Source organism: Bufo bufo, chromosome 4 (assembly GCF_905171765.1).
Source record: "Bufo bufo chromosome 4, aBufBuf1.1, whole genome shotgun sequence".
Classification (NCBI taxonomy): domain Eukaryota; kingdom Metazoa; phylum Chordata; class Amphibia; order Anura; family Bufonidae; genus Bufo; species Bufo bufo.
This window is the reverse complement of record NC_053392.1, coordinates 458252770-458274938: the sequence shown is the minus strand read 5'-3', so window position 1 is coordinate 458274938 and position 22169 is coordinate 458252770. Positions and strand designations below refer to the sequence as shown.

General features: G+C 45.7%; 1 protein-coding gene across 1 annotated transcript in view; it reads left to right on the top strand.

The window, feature by feature from the left end:
- The first annotated feature begins 6713 nt into the window (after nt 1-6713).
- Nucleotides 6714-22169, top strand: part of LOC120998679 (cytochrome c oxidase assembly protein COX20, mitochondrial) — a 30531-nt gene continuing 15075 nt past the window's right edge. Inside the window, exon 1 of the mRNA XM_040429450.1 lies at nt 6714-6863. Coding sequence (XP_040285384.1) covers nt 6828-6863 — 36 coding nt within the window. The 5' untranslated portion in view covers nt 6714-6827. The remainder of the gene's footprint in view (nt 6864-22169) is intronic.

The window sequence follows — 22169 nt, the reverse complement described above, 5'->3', positions numbered from 1 at the left end:
TCACCAGATCTCAACCCAATAGAGCATCTTTGGGATGTGGTGGAACGGGAGCTTCGTGCCCTGGATGTGCATCCCTCAAATCTCCATCAACTGCAAGATGCTATCCTTTCAATATGGGCCAACATTTCTAAAGAATGCTATCAGCACCTTGTGGAATCAATGCCACGTAGAATTAAGGCAGTTCTGAAGGCAAAAGGGGGTCCAACACCGTATTAGTATGGTGTTCCTAATAATTCTTTAGGTGAGTGTATATATATATTATATACACACACACACATATATATATATATATATATATATACCCACACAAATACACTAAGGGGTATCAGGGTACATTATTATACAGGAGTAATATAACTAAGGTGTATCAGGGTACATTATTATACAGGGGTAATATAACTAAGGGGTATCAGGGTAAATTATACAGGAGTAATATAACTGAGGAGGGCTATCTGGGACATTATACAGGGGTAATATAACTTCTATTATATAAGTTATATTACCCCTTTATCGTGTCCCTTTAGATAGCCCTCCTCAGTTAGATTACCCCAGTATAATAATGTACCCTGATACCCCTTAGTTTTACCCCTGTATAAATCACCCTGATCCCTCAGTTATATTACCCCTTGTATAATGTCCCCGATAGCCCTCCTCAGTTATATTACCCCTGTAATTTACCCTGAAACCCCTCAGTTATACGGTATCATATAACTGAGGGGTATCAGGGTACATTATACAGGAATATAAATGAGGAGGAGTCGCAAGCAACAGGGAACATACTTTATGCGTTAACTTAACGTTATATAACTAAATTAAATGGTGGGTCACTCTTAGCTAGGGCAGAGGTCCAGTGGCGTACCGTGGGTTGCCAGTACCCGGGGCAAGCCAAGTATTGCACCCCCCCCAACCTGTGGACACGCCCTTTTTTTTTTTTTTTACAAATAATGCAGTACATGTCACCTACAGTCCTATGTAACACCACAGATAACAGGGATAACTCTCTGAGTACAGATAATGTAGGATATATTACCTGCAGTCCTATGTAACACCACAGAGAACAGTGATAACTGAGTACAGATCATGTATGTCACCTGCAGTCCTATGTAACACCACAGATAACAGTGATTACTCTCTGAGTACAGATAGTGTAGTAGATATCTCCTGCAGTCCTATGTAACACCACAGATGACACAGTGGTAACTCTCTGAGTACAGATAATGTAGTAGATGGGTGTGAGGCCCCAGAATTCAGAACACGCACAGTGTGACCTGAAGTCTTGGGCCAGACTTCGGCAGTGTGGGCCAAATCCTATAGCCACCCAGGGCCGGCGCCACCAGTAAGGCGACTTAGGCAGTCGCCTAGGGCGCCATTTAGCAGGGGGCGCCCTTTTGCGGTGTAAAAAAAAAAAATGAAAAAAAGTTGGTTATATAAGTTCGGGCGGCCGGCCGGCCGGCCGGCGGCGCCCCTCATGCTGCACCTCCTGAGCGCTTGCCGCTCTAAAGAATCTCCGGCCGCCGGCTCAGTGCTGCGCAGCCTGCCTGCACCTGCTCTGTATGCTCTGTGCTACTGCAGTTGTTAATGTAGCGTGGCCGAGCTCTGTTCGGTCCGCGGTACAGGAGCTTATGTTTCCTGTACCCGGCCGGACTGGCAGGAAGTGCTCACTTAGTGTGCACTTCCTTTCAGTCCGGCCGGGTACAGGAAACAAATGCTTCTGTACCGCGGACCGAACAGAGCTCGGCCACGCTACACTAGAGGTGACAAGAGGGGGGGGGGGGGGGGTGTAAAATGAGAGTGACAAGGGAGGGGGGGTGTAAAATGAGTGACAAGGGGGGGTGTAAAATGAGAGTGACAAGTGAGGAGGGGGGGTGTAAAATGAGAGTGACAAGGGAGGGGGGTAAAATGAGAGTGACAAGGGGGGGTAAAATGAGAGTGACAAGTGAGGAGGGGGGGTGTAAAATGAGAGTGACAAGTGAGGAGGGGGGGTGTAAAATGAGAGTGACAAGGGGGGGTAAAATGTGAGTGACAAGGGGGGGGTAAAATGTGAGTGACAAGGGGGTGGAAAAATGAGTGACAAGGGAGGGGTGTAAAATGCGAGTGACAAGGGAGGGGGGTAGAATGAGAGTGACAAGGGAGGGGGGTAGAATGAGAGTGACAAGGGAGGGGGGTAGAATGAGAGTGACAAGGGAGGGGGGTAGAATGAGAGTGACAAGGGAGGGGGTAGAATGAGAGTGACAAGGGAGGGGGGTAGAATGAGAGTGACAAGGGAGGGGGGTAGAATGAGAGTGACAAGGGAGGGGGGTAGAATGAGAGTGACAAGGGGGTCCCAAGATCCAGACTGCAGCCAGTGACCAGATCATCTTATTGTCCTGGTGGTAAGTAGACAATGCAATATGTTTATTATGTAACTGTTTAGTTATTAATACTACATTGGAAACTAATTTACCTCACATTTAGGGTCCATTCACACATCCGCAACGTGTTTTGCGGATCCACAAAACACGGACAGCGGCAATGTGCGTTCCGCATTTTGCGGACCGCACATTGCCGGCACTAAGAGAATATGCCTATTCTTGTCCGCTATTGCGGACAAGAATAGGACATGTTCTATTTTTTTCAGGATCGGAATTGCGGATCCGGGTCCGCAATTCCGTTCCGCAAAAAGAGACAGCTACAAGAAGCTGGATTAACCGTAAGGGAAACATAGCAGTTCTTTTAATTTAAAAGCTGAGAAAGGGGTGGAACATATGTGATGTCATGATATGGGCAGATCATCTGATAAGGTGGGGGGGGGGGGGCGGCAATTTTTATCTTGCCTAGGGCGGCAAAAACCCTTGCACCGGCCCTGTAGCCACCCCCCCCAAACAGATATGTGTATGGATATTACATATAATGGTACACACTATACAGTAGAGTACAGCAGAACATACCTGTTGCATCCAGTGACGTCTCCTGTGATGTATAATTTCCTCAACGTCTTCATTCGGAGATAAGACCGCCATGATACCTTCTTTCAGCCGCGTCTTTGCATAGTTTCACAGAATTTTTTTTAGACGTCTCACTTTACTATCATCCTCAGATAACAGACCTCTCCTCCACACGTAGTGCCCATAAGTATAATGCCCTCTGTGTAATTATAATATATACTGGCCCCTCTGTGTTAATATTATTATTAATATTATAATGCCCCCCCCCCCGTATTAGGCTCCATTCACACGTCCGCAGAATGTGTCCGCATCCATTCTGCAATTGTGCTCTTCGCATCCGCATTTCCGGAGTGGCCTGCCAGACTTCCAGTCCGCGGCTCTGGAAAAAATTAGAACATGTCTTATTCTTGTCAGCAGCTGCGGACAAGAATAGGCTGTTCTATGGGGGTGCCGGCCGGGTGTATTGCGGATCCGAAAATTACACTACGGACATGTGAATGGAGGATCCGAATAGTAATAATTATGGTGCCCTTCAGCCCCTCCAGCATACAGTCCCATGTAAAATACAAAACTCCCCTGCCTTCAGCCCCTCCAGCATACAGTCCCATGTAAAATACATCACTCCCCGCCTTCAGCCCCTCCAACATACAGTCCCATGTAAAATACAAAACTCCCCCTGCCTTCAGCCCTTCCACCATACAGTCCCCATGTCAAATAATATCACCCCTCCTGCCTTCAGCCCCTCCAGCATACAGTCCCATGTAAAATACATCACTCTCTCTGCCTTCAGCCCCTCCAGCATACAGTCCCCATGTAAATAATGTCACTTCACCCCCTCTCTTCAGACCCCTCTAGCATACAGTCTCTAGTACAAGGATTATTCCTCCTCCCTTCAGCCCCTGCAAAAAGCCCCCCAAGTACACATAATAGTCAATCTTCTCCTCCACATACTGACCTGCAGCTTCTGCTCCTCTCTCCAACAACCTGCTCTGTTGAACCTCCTGCACATCTTGAGGCCCCGCCCCCTGTATGATGAGACTCCGCCTCTTCCTCCGACATCATACCTCCCATGAACAACTCCATTCTAGCGCTCTACTGTCTCATAGGCTTCAGACCACTAGCCTGAATCCTATGTGAAGGATCGGATCAGGAGTCGGCAGATGGCAGTGCAGCACGGAGGTGATGATTAGGGTGTGCCCAGGCACACCCCGTGCGCACGCTTATGATCTGACCCATTTATTATAACTACGCCATGAAACTGCCATACCTGAAATCTACTCAATTATTAAGAGAAGTGTCCTTCTTAATAACTGAGCCGCATCTGATGCAACTGGGGGATAAATTAACCCCTTCTCGACATGTGACATACTAGTACGTCACATGTTGGGTCTTTAAAGCTAGCAACCAGGTGCCTGCTGTTTCACACACATACACCCGTGCCTAATATTCGCAACCAGCAGTAATGCCAATGGCTGACTTTTAACCCTTCAGATGCCATGATCAAATGTGACCACGACATCTGGAGGCACAAAAACCCAGAAGCATGTGCTTTCAGGTGTGCTCTGGCTCCCCCCAGCGAGGATCGGGGATGCCGGAGTGTGTGTGCGGAAGCCTCTGTATTACCCAATAATACGATGCTGCCACACATCAGTTCCTATGAAGTCACTGCCTGTGGCAGGGCTCCATAGGAACATAGTAAAATCCTCGTAGACTCCAATGCTATAGACTTCCTATGGGAACTATAAGAATGAGTATAAAAAAAAAAGGTTTTTTAAAAATATAAAAAAAAAATGAAATCACCCCCCTTTCCACAAAATGAAAATCAAAATACATTAAAAAAATCACATCATGGGCATCCCTACGTGCAAAAACTTCTATACTATTAAGATCTAAAAATATTTATCCCATACAGCAAATGGCGAAATGGGGAAAAGTAAAAAAGGTCGATATTCCTCCCACAAAGAAAATTAAATAAAAAGGGATGAAAAAGTTGTACACACCCCATCAATGAATAGTATAGATCACCCTCACACAGCTCCATACATATAACTACAAAAAAGATATACTGTATTTTTCGCCCTATAAGACGCACTCCCCCCCCAAAAGTGGGAGGAAAATGGCAGTGCGTCTTATGGGGCGAAGGCTACCATTTTTACACTGATACACCGCCGACCGCAAGCTGCACAGCGCGGCCGGAGTGTTTATCAGCGAGGGGGGAGGAGGGGCTGGGGACCGGCCTTTAGTTTTGCAATGGTAGCGGGGCCCAGTGCAGTCACTGTATTCTATTGCACCGGGCCCCGCTCACTGTACTAATGGTATCTACTGTAACTGCAGGCAGGCAATGGTTAACTATAGATATGTTCGATCCAGCCCTGAGCAGCCTGTACTTACGATCATAGCAGGCTGGAGGCAGGAGGCTGGGAGGGCGGGCGGGCACTGGCAGCGTAACTTCCTACGTCACGTGCCTGCTCCGCCCACTTTATGAATGAAGTAGGTGGCGCAGGCTTGTGACGTAGGAAGTTACGCTGCCAGTGCCCGCCCGCCCGCCCAGCCTGCTATGATCGTAAGTCTCAGCGCTGGATCGAACATATCTATAGTTAACCATTGCATGCCTGCAGTTACAGTAGATACCATTAGTACAGTGAGCGGGGCCCGGTGCAATGGAATACATTGACTGCACTGAGCCCCGCTGCCATTTAAAAACTAGTATAGATGCCAGCCCCCACCCCCTGTATTGGGGGTCATTCACAGTGGCTGACACTGTTATGGGGGGGGAGCTGTGGATGTCAAATAGCATAAGATGCTATTTATCTGTCATCCACAGATCCCCCCCATAGCAGTGTCATGCCATCCACAGATGCCCCCATAACAGTGCCATCCACAGACGCCCCCATAACAGTGTCGGCCACAGACCCCCATAACAGTGTCATTCACAGGCTACCATTAGTTCAAAGCCCACCAAAAGCACACCTGGTTCAAAATATTTTTTTTCTTATTTTCCTCCTCAAAAACCTAGATGCGTCTTGTGGGCAGGTGCATCTTATTGGGCGAAAAATACGGTAGGTGTCCGAATATGGCGACAAAAACATTTTTTTTTCAAGGTTTTTATTTATTTTTTCAGTATACAAATGCAAGAAAAACTATACATAATCGTACTGACCTGGAGAATGAAAGTAGCGGGTCAGTGTTACCGTATAGTGAATGCCGTAAAAAAAAAAAAACAACATAAAACTGTTGCAGAATTGTGTTTTTTCCCCATTTTCATCCTACTTGGATTTTTTTTTAGCTCCCCACTACTATCGTATGCATTATTAAATGGTGCCATTAGACAGTACAACATGTCCTGCAAAAGAAAAAAAATTCTCATATGGGTATGCTAACAGAAAAATTAAAAAGCTATGGCTCCAAGAAGGCAGACAGTAAAAAACAGAAAATCGAAAGGCGTGTGCGCCCTGTGGTCATGCTGCGGCCCGCAAAATGCGGGCCGCAATGCACGAGCACAGTCCGTGGGGCAGCCGCAGCGGATCGCGGACCCATTCACTTACCAACTCCAAAATTGAGTTTTTATTTTTTAAAATATTAAAACAGAAGACAAACAATATAAATGTGGTATAGCTGTTCTGGTCCTTTCTGGCAGGATGGTATGGGGCACTACAATACCTAACACCACAGTCACACACTGACTGCAGCCTCTCCTCATGACGTCACCCTCCGACCCCTCCCAGTTCTCATCGCTCTGTTTATACCGACAATGACACGCCAAGCTCCGCCTCCTCTAACCAGTGAGAGTGACCTCCCGAGTTCTAGGGCGAGAGGCGCGCACGAGACGCTCTATCCTTCTCTTCGTCTCTGTTGTTTTGACAGGTTGGAAATTTGAAGGTCGGCTCGGGATTGCCCACCAAAATGGCGGACGAGGAAGGTGGGCTAGAGAAAGAAAAGGTGAATCAGTTGCGCAGTGTTGGGTTGTGTGAGTGCTGCAGACAGGTGCTGGTTCGTGTGCTGAGGTCATGACTAGGACATCAAAGCGGGTGCTAGCTCCATGTAGATGGCAGATCTCACAAACTGATGTCACACTGTGTCCATGTTCTGTGAGGTTTCTGGAAATAGTTGTAGCTACCAAAGCACAGGCCACAGAGTTGCACCCCTGCAAATTGCTGACAGACCTTTCTTCTTCCAAAATAATAAGCAGTAGTGTGTGCCTTCCGCAGTACATACCCGAAATAGTGTGTGCCCTCCGCAGTACATACCCGAAATAGTGTGTGCCCTCCGCAGTACATACCCAAAATAGTGTGTGCCCTCCGCAGTACATACCCGAAATAGTGTGTGCCCTCCGCAGTACATACCTGAAATAGTGTGTGCCCACTGCAGTTTATACCTGAATAGTGTGTGCCCTCCGCAGTACATACCCGAAATGGTTTGTGCCAGCCACGATATATACCTTAAATAGCATGTGCCAGCTGTAGTACATACCCGAAACTAGGGCTGCAGTAAACGATTATTTTAGTGATTGAGTATTCTATCGATAATTTTTTCTTATTAGAATACTCGATTAATTATAAAAAATAAACTAATAGACTGTTTTCCTTTATAAAAACTCATCAGACCCCCCCTGACATCAGTCCCCAACACCCTTCGTTCCCCCCTGTGCGATCAGCACAAGTGCATCAGTTTCCCCAGTGCCATCAGCTCCACTATCCCCCAGTGCCTTCAGCCCCTCCATGCCACCCATTGCCATGTCCCCCAGTGCCATCAGATCAGCCCCTCCATGTCCCCCAGTGCCATCAGATCAGCCCCTCCATGTCCCCCAGTGCCGCCAGATCAGCCCCTCCATGTCTTTCACTGCCATCTGCCCCTCCATGCCATCCGTCCCCCTTCAGTGCCATGTTCCCAGCGCCAGTGAAATAAAATATTTGCCTTTCCTATAGGGGTGCCGCTCCACAGCTCCTCCCTCTTCTTCTCCGCACGCTGCACTGGATCCTGACGTCACACAGCGCCGGGTCATAGTGAGCGCTTACAGCCTCTGATCAGCCTCTCATGTGCCCCCAGCCTCTGATCAGCCTCTTATGTGCCCCCCAGCCTCTCCCTCTTATCAGCCCCCTCTGGTAACTCAACCCCCCCCACCCCCAGTATTAATCATTGGTGGCAGTGGCCACAGGGTCCCCCTCCCATCATTGGTGGCAGTAGGCAGTTCCGATCGGAGTCCCAGCAGTGTAATGCTGGGGCTCCAGTAGCGTCTTGGCTACCATGGTAACTGATCGAAGTCCTGGCTGCCATGGTATGTTAGTGAGCAGCATTAGACTCACGTGCGCCGTGGCCGCCGGGCGCTCCTTCTTCTGTCTGTGTGGCGCATTGCTAATGCTTATAGCATTAGCAATGCGCCGAACAGACCTATGAGAAGAAGGAGCGCCTGGCGGCCACGGCGCACGTGAGTATAATGCTGCTCACTAACATACCATGGCAGCCAGGACTTCGATCGGTTACCATGGTAGCCATGACGCTACTGGAGCCCCAGCATTACACTGATGGGACTCCAATCGGAACTGCCCACTGCCACCAATGGCAGCCAGGACTTCAGTAGCATCTTGGCTGCAATGGTAACCGATCGGAGCCCCAGCATTACACTGCTGGGACTCCGGTCGGAACTGCCCACTGCCACCAATAATGGGGGGGAGGGGGAGGACCCTGTGGCCACTGCCACCAATTATTAATACTGGGGGAGGGAGGGGGGGTGCACTGCCACCAATGCAGAGACTGAAGAACATTCCCGGCACCCGACCTCTGACAGGACGCTGTGATCCGGGAATGCGAGTCACAGAATTCCTTCCCCCACGCCGATCTGCTAAGAGCGCCGCCGCAAGCGGCCAGCAGGTATCGGGGGCATTTGCACGAGTACAAGTACTCTGCAAATGTCCAGTATTGGTTCATGCTGGGGCGGGCGGCCGCAGATTTAGAAGTGGTCAGCGCACATCACCGCTTCTATGACATCACAAAATACCGCGGTAATTAGGAAACAGCGATATCGCCATATCGCCGTTTTTTTAATACCGCGGTATATCATGATACCGTTATATTGCCCAACCCTAGTTTCTACTCTAGGGGTGCGTCAGGGGGGCTTCAAATGGGACATGGTGTCAAAAAAACCAGTCCAGCAAAATCTGCCTTCCAAAAACCGTATGGCATTCCTTTCCTTCTGCGCCCTGCTGTGTGCCCGTACAGCTGTTTACGACCACATATGGGGTGTTTCTGTAAACTACAGAATCAGGGCCATAAATATTGAGTTTTGTTTGGCTGTTAACCTTTGCTTTGTTACTGGGAAAAATGGATTAAAATGGAAAATTTGCCCAAAAATTGAAATTCTGAAATTTCATCTCCATTTGCCAATAACTCTTGTGGAACACCTAAAGGGTTAACGACGTTTGTAAAATCTGTTTTGAATACCTTGAGGGGTGTAGTTTCTTAGATGGGGTCACTTTTATGGAGTTTCTACTCTAGGGGTGCAGCAGGGGGGCTTCAAATGGGACATGGTGTCAAAAAAAACAGTTCAGCAAAATCTGCCTTCCAAAAACCGTATGGCATTCCTTTCCTTCTGCGCCCTGCCATGTGCCCGTACAGTAGTTTACAACCACATATGGGGTGTTTCTGTAAATACAGAATCAGGGCCATAAATATTGAGTTTTGTTTGGCTGTTAACCCTTGCTTTGTAACTGGAAAAAAATTATTAAAATGGAAAATCTGCCAAAAAAGTGAAATTTTGAAATTGTATCTCTATTTTCCATTAATTCTTGTGGAACACCTAAAGGGTTAACAAAGTTTGTAAAATCAGTTTTGAATACCTTGAGGGGTGTAGTTTATAGAATGGGGTCATTTTTGGGTGGTTTCTATTATGTAAGCCTCGCAAAGTGACTTCAGACCTAAACTGGTCCCTAAAAATTGGGTTTTTGAAAATTTCTGAAAAATTTCAAGATTTGCTTCTAAGCCTTGTAACATCCCCAAAAAATAAAATATCATTCCCAAAATGATCCAAACATGAAGTAGATATATGGGGAATGTAAAGTAATAACTATTTTTGCAGGTATTACTATGTATTATAGACATAGAGAAATTGAAACTTGGAAATTTGCAATTTTTTAAAAATTTTTGGTAAATCTTTTTTTTTATATAAATAAAAATGAATTCTTTTGACTTCATTTTACCAGTGTCATGAAGTACAATATGTGACGAAAAAACTATCTCAGAATGGCCTGGATAAGTCAAAGCGTTTTAAAGTTATCAGCACTTAAAGTGACACTGGTCAGATTTGCAAAAATTGGCCTGGTCCTTAAGGTGAAATAGGGCCGAGCCCTTAAGGGGTTAAAGAATTAATTTGGCTTGCACTGCTGAACATAAGTATTTGAACATCTGAGAAAATCTGTGTTCATTTTTGGCACAGAAGCCTTTGTTTGCAATTACAGAGGTAAAACGTTTTGTGCACTTCTTGACCAGGTTTGCACACACTGCAACAGGGATTTTGGCCCACTCCTCCACACAGATCTCCTCTAGATCTGTCAGGTTTCGGGGCTGTTGCTGAGCAACACTGAGTTTCAGCTCCCTCCAAAGATGTTCTATTGGATTTAGGTCTGGAGACTGGCTTGGCCACTCCAGAATCTTGATATGCTTCTTACGGAACCACTCCTTGGTTATCCTGGCTGTGTGCTTCGGGTCGTTGTCATGTTGGAAGACCCAGTCAGGACCCATCATCAATGCTCTGAGTGTGGGAAGGAGGTTGTTGCTCAAAATCTCTCAATAAATGGCCCTATTCATCCTCTCCTTAATACAGTGAAGTCGTCCTGTCCTCTTCGCAGAAAACCACCACCAAAGCATGATGTTACCACCCCCATGCTTCACAGTAGGGATGGTGTTCTTGGGATGCAACTCATCCTTTTTTTTTCCTCCAAACACGACGAGTGAAGTTTAGACCAAAAAGTTCTACTTTGGTCTCATCTGACCACATGACTTTCTCCCATGCCTCCTCTGGATCATCCAGATGGCCATTGGCAAACTTCAGACGGGCCTAGACATGTGATGACTTGAGCAGGGGAACCTTCTGTGCAATGCATGATTTGAAACCATGACGGCGTAGTGCTCTACCGACAGTGACCTTTGAAACTGTGGTCCCAGCTCTCTTCATGTCATTGACCAGCTCCTCCCTTGTAGTTCTGGGCTGATTTTCTCACCTTTTTTTATCAGTGATACCCCATGAGGTGAGATATTGCATGGAGCCCCAGTCCGAGTGAGACTGACAGTCGTCTTTAGCCTCATCCATTTTCTAACAATTGCGCCAACAGTTGATCTATTTTCACCAAGCTGCTTGGCAATTGCCCTGTAGCCCTTTCCAGCCTTGTGGAGGTCCACAATTTTGTCTCTGGTGTCTTTTGACAGCTCTTTGGTCTTGCCCATGGTAGTAGTTGGCGTCTGACTGACTGTGGGGTGGACAGGGGTCTTTAAAGGGCTCAGACTGGTGCTACTAAGTTAGATTAATAAGTGGAGTAGAGGTGGACTTTTTAAAGGCACAGTAACAGGTCTTTGAGAGCCAGAACTCTTGCTATTTCTCAGGTGTTCAAATACTTATGTTCAGCAGTGCAAGACAAATAAATTCTTAAAAAATTATACAATGTGATTTCCTGATTTTTTTATTTTATTGATTCTGTCTCTGAGTAGGAATGCACCTACAATGTGAATTTCAGAAATCATGGAGGGGTCTAAGTGGCAAAATTGCAGGGTGTTCAAATACTTCTGTTCCTCACTGTACCCGTAATGGTGTACAGCAGTGGCAGTATCTACCCGTTACGGGTAGATACTGCCGCTGCTGTATACCATTACGGGTAGATACTGCCGCTGCTGTACACCATTACGGGTAGATACTGCCGTTGATACAGCAGCGGCAGTATCTACCCGTAATGGTGTACAGCAGCGGCAGTATCTACCCGTAATGGTGTACCGCAGCGGCAGTATCTACCCGTAATGGTGTACCGCAGCGGCAGTATCTACCCGTAATGGTGTACAGCAGCGGCAGTATCTACCCGTAATGGTGTACAGCAGCGGCAGTATCTACCCGTAATGGTGTACAGCAGCATCTACCCGTAATGTTGTACAGCAGCGGCAGTATCTACCCGCAATGGTGTACAGCAGCGGCAGTATCTACCCGCAATGGTGTACAGCAGCGGCAGTATCTACCCGTAATGGTGTACCGCAGCGGCAGTATCTACCCGTAATGGTGTACCGCAGCGGCAGTATCTACCCGTAATGGTGTACCGCAGCGGCAGTATCTACCGTAATGGTGTACAGCAGCGGCAGTATCTACCCGTAATGGAGGGGGAGCGCATTTTTTGTCTGTGATGGCGTGCACAGGGCGCAGGTGTACTGTCCATGTACAAACCAGCAAATTCTCACTATGTATATGTCATCTTACCTATATTTAACCGCTTGCCGCCACGCTAACGCCGAAAGGCGTCATTTCTGCGGCGCTCCCAGGTCACACTAACGCCAATAGGCGTCATCTCGCGTGAGCCGAGATTTCCTGTGAACGCGCGCACACAGGCGCGCGCGCTCACAGGAACGGAAGGTAAGAGAGTTGATCTCCAGCCTGCCAGCGGCGATCGTTCGCTGGCAGGCTGGAGATGTGTTTTTTTTAACCCCTAACAGGTATATTAGATGCTGTTTTGATAACAGCGTCTAATATACCTGCTACCTGGTCCTCTGGTGGTCCCCTTTGTTTGGATCGACCACCAGAGGACACAGGTAGCTCAGTAAAGTAGCACCAAGCACCACTACACTACACTACACCCCCCCCCGTCACTTATTAACCCCTTATTAGCCCCTGATCACCCCATATAGACTCCCTGATCACCCCCCTGTCATTGATTACCCCCCTGTCATTGATTACCCCCCTGTAAAGCTCCATTCAGACGTCCGCATGATTTTTACGGATCCACTGATAGATGGATCGGATCCGCAAAACGCATCCGGACGTCTGAATGAAGCCTTACAGGGGCGTGATCAATGACTGTGGTGATCACCCCCCTGTCATTGATCACCCCCCTGTCATTGATCACCCCCCTGTCATTGATTACCCCCCTGTCATTGATTACCCCCCTGTCATTGATTACCCCCCTGTAAAGCTCCATTCAGACGTCCGCATGATTTTTACGGATCCACTGATAGATGGATCGGATCCGCAAAACGCATCCGGACGTCTGAATGAAGCCTTACAGGGGCATGATCAATGACTGTGGTGATCACCCCCCTGTCATTGATTACCCCCCTGTAAAGCTCCATTCAGATGTCCGCATGATTTTTACGGATGCACTGATAGATGGATCGGATCCGCAAAACGCATCCGGACGTCTGAATGAAGCCTTACAGGGGCGTGATCAATGACTGTGGTGATCACCCCATATAGACTCCCTGATCACCCCCCTGTCATTGATTACCCCCCTGTCATTGATTACCCCCCTGTAAAGCTCCATTCAGACGTCTGCATGATTTTTACGGATCCACTGATAGATGGATCGGATCCGCAAAACGCATCCGGACGTCTGAATGAAGCCTTACAGGGGCGTGATCAATGACTGTGGTGATCACCCCATATAGACTCCCTGATCACCCCCCTGTCATTGATTACCCCCCTGTCATTGATTACCCCCCTGTAAAGCTCCATTCAGACGTCCGCATGATTTTTACGGATCCACTGATAGATGGATCGGATCCGCAAAACGCATCCGGACGTCTGAATGAAGCCTTACAGGGGCATGATCAATGACTGTGGTGATCACCCCATATAGACTCCCTGATCACCCCCCCGTCATTGATCAACCCCCCGTCATTGATCACCCCCCGTCATTGATCACCCCCCTGTCATTGATCACCCTCTGTAAGGCTCCATTCAGACATTTTTTTGGCCCAAGTTAGCGGAATTATTATTTATTTTTTTTCTTACAAAGTCTCATATTCCACTAACTTGTGTCAAAAAATAAAATCTCACATGAACTCACCATACCCCTCACGGAAACCAAATGCGTAAAATTTTTTAGACATTTATATTCCAGACTTCTTCTCACGCTTTAGGGCCCCTAGAATGCCAGGGCAGTATAAATACCCCACATGTGACCCCATTTCGGAAAGAAGACACCCCCAGGTATTCCGTGAGGGGCATATTGAGTCCATGAAAGATTGAAATTTTTGTCCCAAGTTAGCGGAACGGGAGACTTTGTGAGAAAAAAATAAAAAATATCAATTTCCGCTAACTTGTGCCAAAAAAAAAAAATTTCTATGAACTCGCCATGCCCCTCATTGAATACCTTGGGGTGTCTTCTTTCCAAAATGGGGTCACATGTGGGGTATTTATACTGCCCTGGCATTCTAGGGGCCCCAAAGCGTGAGAAGAAGTCTGGTATCCAAATGTCTAAAAATGCCCTCCTAAAAGGAATTTGGGCACCTTTGCGCATCTAGGCTGCAAAAAAGTGTCACACATCTGGTATCGCCGTACTCAGGAGAAGTTGGGGAATGTGTTTTGGGGTGTCATTTTACATATACCCATGCTGGGTGAGAGAAATATCTTGGTCAAATGCCAACTTTGTATAAAAAAATGGGAAAAGTTGTCTTTTGCCAAGATATTTCTCTCACCCAGCAAGGGTATATGTAAAATGACACCCCAAAACACATTCCCCAACTTCTCCTGAATACGGCGATACCACATGTGTGACACTTTTTTGCAGCCTAGGTGGGCAAAGGGGCCCATATTCCAAAGAGCACCTTTAGGATTTCACAGGTCATTTACCTACTTACCACACATTAGGGCCCCTGGAAAATGCCAGGGCAGTATAACTACCCCACAAGTGACCCCATTTTGGAAAGAAGACACCCCAAGGTATTCCGTGAGGGGCATGGCGAGTTCCTAGAATTTTTTATTTTTTGTCACAAGTTAGTGGAAAATGCTGATTTATTTATTTTTTTTTTTTTTTCATACAAAGTCTCATATTCCACTAACTTGTGACAAAAAATAAAAACTTCCATGAACTCACTATGCCCATCAGCGAATACCTTGGGGTCTCTTCTTTCCAAAATGGGGTCACTTGTGGGGTAGTTATACTGCCCTGGCATTCTAGGGGCCCGAATGTGTGGTAAGGAGTTTGAAATCAAATTCTGTAAAAAATGACCTGTGAAATCCGAAAGGTGCTCTTTGGAATATGGGCCCCTTTGCCCACCTAGGCTGCAAAAAAGTGTCACACATCTGGTATTGCCGTACTCAGGAGAAGGTGGGGAATGTGTTTTGGGGTGTCATTTTACATATACCCATGCTGGGTGAGAGAAATATCTTGGCAAAAGACAACTTTTCCCATTTTTTTATACAAAGTTGGCATTTGACCAAGATATTTATCTCACCCAGCATGGGTATATGTAAAAAGACACCCCAAAACACATTCCTCAACTTCTCCTGAATACAGAGATACCAGATGTGTGACACTTTTTTGCAGCCTAGGTGGGCAAAGGGGCCCATATTCCAAAGAGCACCTTTCGGATTTCACAGGTCATTTTTTACAGAATTTGATTTCAAACTCCTTACCACACATTTGGGCCCCTAGAATGCCAGGGCAGTATAACTACCCCACAAGTGACCCCATTTTGGAAAGAAGAGACCCCAAGGTATTTCGTGATGGGCATAGTGAGTTCATAGAAGTTTTTATTTTTTGTCACAAGTTAGTGGAATATGAGACTTTGTAAGAAAAAAAAATAAAAGAAAAAAAATCATCATTTTCCGCTAACTTGTGACAAAAAATAAAAAGTTCTATGAACTCACTATGCCCATCAGCGAATACCTTAGGGTGTGTACTTTCCGAAATGGGGTCATTTGTGGGGTGTTTGTACTGTCTGGCCATTGTAGAACCTCAGGAAACATGACAGGTGCTCAGAAAGTCAGAGCTGCTTCAAAAAGCGGAAATTCACATTTTTGTACCATAGTTTGTAAACGCTATAACTTTTACCCAAACCATTTTTTTTTTACCCAAACATTTTTTTTTTATCAAAGACATGTAGAACTATAAATTTAGAGCAAAATTTCTATATGGATCTCGTTTTTTTTTGCAAAATTTTACAACTGAAAGTGAAAAATGTCATTTTTTTGCAAAAAAATTGTTAAATTTCGATTAATAACAAAAAAAGTAAAAATGTCAGCAGCAATGAAATACCACCAAATGAAAGCTCTATTAGTGAGAAGAAAAGGAGGTAAAATTCATTTGGGTGGTAAGTTGCATGACCGAGCAATAAACGGTGAAAGTAGTGTAGTGCCGATTTGTAAAAAAGGGCCTGGTCTTTAGGGGGGTATAAACCTGTGGTCCTTAAGTGGTTAATATCAGATGGGCAGGGGTTTGACTCCCGGCACTCCTGCCGATCAGCTGTTTGGAGCGACCGTGGGACTCGTACGAGCATCGCATTCTCTTCACTGTTTACCTGCTCGCCATCGACATTCCAGCAGCGGAGCAGTATAAATACAGTTGGTCCATCCTATTCGGTCTCTTTAAACATCTGATATTGATGACTAATCCTGAGGATAGGTAATCAATATAAGAAAACTGGACATCCTCTTAAATGAGCCAACAGGAATGGGGAATACAAGCAGTTACTAAAACAGACGTGTCAGGAGAGATGTTTGTGGTGTGAATTGAACCTATTAAAGTTTACTAGCAAATTTTTGCCATAAAGACCAAAACATTTAGGGGGAGATTTATCAAACTGGTGTAAAGTAGAACTGGGTTAGTAGTCCAGGGCAGCCAATCAGATTCCACCTTTCATTTTCCATAGCTCCTTTGGAAAATTAAAGGTGGAATGTGAGATTTACTGATGTGTGAAAGAGGGCAGCAAAAATCAACGGACAGGTTTGCTTTAATGGGGTTTTCTGGTTTGCATGAACTAGGGTTGGGTGAAATACTGGTATATCGTAGGGGTGGTGGCACCCCTTGACAGTGCTGACAATTTCTAAAACGGGCTGCACATAGGCGTGTACTGACGTGTTATGTGCGTTCAAGTAAAACACATCCCGGCCACAGTGTCTAGCGCTTATTACACGTCAGTATGCTGCGCACGTAAGTCAGTACGTGTCCCAGCACATGTTGCACAAGTAGACCTTTGGAGCTCAGACTAAGGGCTCATGCACATGACCGTATGTATTTTGTGGTCTGCAAAAAATACGGATGAAGTCCGTGTACATTCCGTATTTTACGGAACAGCTGGCCCCTAATAGAACAGTACTATCCTTGGCCATAATGTGGATAATAATAGGACATATTCTATTGTTTTGCGGAACGGAAATACGGACATACGGAAACGGAATGCACACGGAGTACCTTCTGATTTTTTTGAGGACCCATTGAAATGAATGGTTCCGCATCCACATTAGGGGTGGGCGATATGCGATATAAATTTGTGCCACGATATGGATTTTGTGCATATTGCCTATTAGGGATCGACCAATATTGATTTTTTTTAGGGCCGATACCGATAATTTGTGAACTTTCAGGCCGATAGCCGATAATTTATACCGATATTCTGGGAATTTTCATTTTTGAAAAAAATATATTTCCTACACAAATCTGCTGAAAATTAATGTTTATTGTTAACATGTATTTTTATTCTTTTGTAAATCTTTCTTTTTCATTTATACTTAATATTATTGTTTTTTTGTTTTGTTTTTTTACTAACTTTTAGCCCGCTTAGGGACTAGAACCCTTGTCCTATTCACCCTGATAGATCTCTATCAGGGTGAATAGGATCTCACACTGTCCCTGCTGCTCTGTGCTTTGTGCACACAGCAGCAAGGGAGCTGACTATGGCAACCAGGGCTTCAGTAGCGTCCTGGCTGCCATGGTAACCGATCGGAGCCCCAGGCTTACACTGCTGGGGCTCCGATCGGAGGAGCAGGGGAGAGGGGATCCTGTGGCCACTGCCACCAATGATTAATACTAGGGGAGGGCTTTGGTGAGGGGGCGCACTGCGCCACCAACGTTTTTAATACTGGGATGGGGGTGGGGGGCGCACTGCGCCACCAATGATTAATACTGGGGGGGGCGCACTGCGCCACCAATGAAGATAAGTCTTTCATTAATTCATATACAGGAGGCGGGAGCTGGCTGCAGAATCACATAGCCGGCTCACGACCTCTATGAGTGGTAGCTGCGATCCGCGGCACCTAAGGGGTTAACTACCGCAGCTACAGCTCATAGAGGCCGGGAGCCGGCTATGTGATTCTGCAGCCAGCTCCCGCCTCCTGTATATGAATTAATGAAAGACTTAAATTCATTGGTGGAGCGGTGGCCACAGCCCCTCCCCTTCTTTTGTCCTCTCTCCTCTAATTGGCAGCAGCAGCACAGGGGGAGGGAGACACTGCTTCCTTCTCCCCTGTGCTACTGAGGGAACACAGAGATCGCTGAGAGCAGCGCGTTCTGTGTTCACAATACGTTATCGGTATATCGGCAAAATAGATGCCGATAACGTTCAAAATCCTGAATATCGGCCGATAATATTGGTAAAACCGATAATCGGTCGATCCCTATTGCCTATATCACCGGACCGAGATATGATCGCGCTCTTGGCACGCACAATGTTCTCCTGAGCCGCCACAGTGGAGAAGGAGGGAGTCCCTCCCTCCCCACTGTGCGCGGCTGCCGCTGACCACCAATGAGAACAGAGTAGGAGGAGGAGGGGAGGGACTGTGGCCACTGCGCCACCAATGAATGTGCCGGCCATATAACCGATCGGTGCCCCAGCATTACACTGCTGGGACTCCGATCGGTTACCATGGCAGATAGGAGTCACGCTACTGAAGTCCTGGCTGCCATGGTATGTTAGTGAGCAGCATTATACTCACGTGCGCCGTGGCCGCCGGTCGCTCCTTCTTCTGTCTGTGCGGCGCATTGCTAATGCTTATAGCATTAGCAATGCGCTGCACAGACCCATGAGAAGGAGCGCCCGGCGGCCACGGCGCACGTGAGTATAATGCTGCTCACTAACATACCATGGCAGCCAGGACTTCAGTAGCGTGACTCCTGGCTGCCATGGTAACTGATCGGAGCCCTAGCATTACACTGCTGGGACACCGATCGGAACTGCCCACTGCCTCCAATGAAGGGGGGAGGAGGGGGACCCTGTGGCCACTGCCACCATTGATTAATACTGGGGAGGGAGGGGGGGTGGGATTGAGTTACCAGAGGGGGCTGATAAGAGGGAGTGGCTGGGGGGCACATGAGAGGCTGGGGGGCGGATCAGGGGCTGGGGGGCGGATCAGGGGCTGGGGGGCACATGAGAGGCTGACTGCCATGGTCAGCTCCCTGCTCTTGTGTGCACAAAGCACAGGGCAGCAGGGAGAGTGTAAAGTCCTATTCACCCTAATAGAGCTCTATTAGGGTGAATATGACAAGGGTTCTAGCCCTTAACCGCCTCACGTCCGCCCATAGGATATAAACGTCCTATGGGTGGACGTCTATTTCTGACAGCACGTTTTAAAACGTCCTGTCAGAAATAGCAGCTGCACGCTAATCGTGCAGCTGCTGATCGGGTTGCCCGCTGTCAGTGACAGCAGGGCAACCCTAAGACAAGGCAGGGACAGTGCCCAGGTGTCCCTGCCTTCACGATCGCTGCAGACACAGCGCTCACCGAGCTGTGCGCTTCCTGTTCCGGCCCGGCGGTCATGTGACCGCCGTGACCGGAGAGTGCAGGGGCTGTGTGAAGTCTCTCAGAGACCTCGATCAGCCCTGCTGTGAGGCTGTACAGCGCAGGATTGCTGCTGTACAGCCTCTATAGGGGTGCATTTGTCCTGTAACTGGGGCTACTATGTCAGCCCCAGTTACAGGAGAAATCAACAGTGAAAAAAAAAAAAAAAGTGAAGTAAATGTCCCCCAGAGGTCTTGTATGACCTTATGGGGGACGAAAAGTGTAAAATAAAATAAAAATAAAATAAAGGGTTGAAAAAATAAAATAAAAAAAAGTTTCACATGTAAAAAAAAAAAAAATCCCAAGTAAGGAATAAAAAAAAAAATTTAAAATAGAAAAAATAAAATAAAATAGACATATTTAGTATTGCCGCGTCCGTAAAAACCAGCTCTATAAAAATATCACATGACCTAACCCCTCGGGTGAACACCGTAAAAAATAAATAAAAAAAACTGTCAAAACAAGCAATTTTTGTCACCTTGCATCACAAAAGGTGCAACACCAAGTGATCAAAAACGCGTATGTCCCACAAAATGGTACCAATAAAACCGTCACCTCATCCCACAAAAAATGAGCCCCTACATAAGAAAATCTCTCAAAAAATAAAAAAACTATAGCTCTTAGAACATGGAGACACTAAAACATCATTTTTTTGGTTTCAAAAATGCTATTATTGTGTTAAAGTGAAACAAATAAAAAAAAGTATACATATTAGGTATTGCCGCGTCCGTAAAAACCAGCTCTATAAAAATATCACATGACCTAACCCCTTGGGTGAACACCGTAAAAAAAAAAAAAAAAAAAAAACTGTGTCAAAACAAGCAATTTTTGTCACCTTGCATCACAAAAGGTGCAACACCAAGTGATCAAAAACGCGTATGTCCCACAAAATGGTACCAATAAAACCGTCACCTCATCCCGCAAAAAATGAGCCCCTACATAAGAAAATCTCTCAAAAAATAAAAAAACTATAGCTCTCAGAACATGGACACATTAAAACATAATTTTTTGGTTTCAAAAATGCTATTATTGTGTAAAACTTTAATAAATGAGAAAAAGTATACATATTAGGTATCGCCACGTCCGTAACAATCTGCTCTATAAAAATGTCACTTGACTGAACCCCTCAGGTGAACGCTGTAAAAATAAATAAATAGAAACTGTGCTAAAACAACCAATTTTTTGGTCACCTTGCCCCATAAAGTGTTATAATGAATGATCAAAAAATCATATGTACCCAAAAATAGTACTAATAAAACTGGCACCTTATCCCCTAGTTTCCAAAATGGGGTCACTTCTTGGGAGTTTCTACTGTAAGGGTGCATCAGGGGGCTTCAAATGGGACATGGCATCTAAAAACCATGTGGAGTTCCTTTCCTTCTGCGCCCTGCCGTGTGCCCATACAGCAGTTTATGACCACATGTGGGGTGTTTCTGTAAACCGCAGAATCTGGGTAATAAATATTGAGTTTTGTTTGGCTGTTAACCATCGATGTGTTAAAGAAAAAAATTGATTAAAATGGAAAATCTGCCAAAAAAAGTGAAATTTAAAAATTTGATCTCCATTTTCCTTTAATTCTTGTGGAACGCCTAAAGTGTTAACAAAGTTTGTAAAATCGGTTTTGAATACCTTGAGGGGTGTAGTTTCTACAATGGGGTCATTTATGGGGGTATCCACTATGTAAGCCCCACAAAGTGACTTCAGACCTGAACTGGTCCTTATAAAGTGGGTTTTGGCAATTTTCTTAAAAATTTGAAGAATTGCTTCTAAACTTCTAAGCCTTCTAACATCCTAAAAAAATAAAATGACATTTCCAAAATGATGCCAACATAAAGTAGACATATGGGGAATGTTAAATAATAAATATTTTATGAGGTATCACTTTCTGTTTTAAAAGCAGAAAAATTGAAATTTAGAAAATTGCGAATTTTTCAAATTTTTGGGTAAATTTGGGATTTTTTCATAAATAAAGGTGAAATATTTTGACTCAAATTTATGACTATCATGAAGTACAATGTGTCACGAGAAAACAATCTCTGAATGACTTGGATAAATAAAGGCGTTCCAAAGTTATTACCACATAAAGTGAGATATGTCAGTTTTGCAAAATTTGGCCTGGTCAGGAAGGGGGCAGAGGGCCCAGATGGGAAGGGGTTAAGGAGGCTAATAGTTCTTAAATAAAAAGTAAAAAAAAAAAAAGTTTAAACACCCCCCCCCCCCCCCCCAATATAGAAAACAAAATATCGCGATATATATCGCACATGCTTAAAATTATATGGCAATATAGATTTTAAGCCATATCGCCCACCCCTAATCCACATATCACTATACTGCTTTTTGCAGTATTGTAATATTCAATTTAAAAAAAGAAGTGGACATGGTAGCCTCCTAAGGAGGCTATAAAAATATAAACATCATGGGAATCGCCATGTCCGAAAAATGCCCGTACTATTAAAATATTTTTCCAATATGGCAATGGTGTAACAGAAAAAGTATCAAAATGGC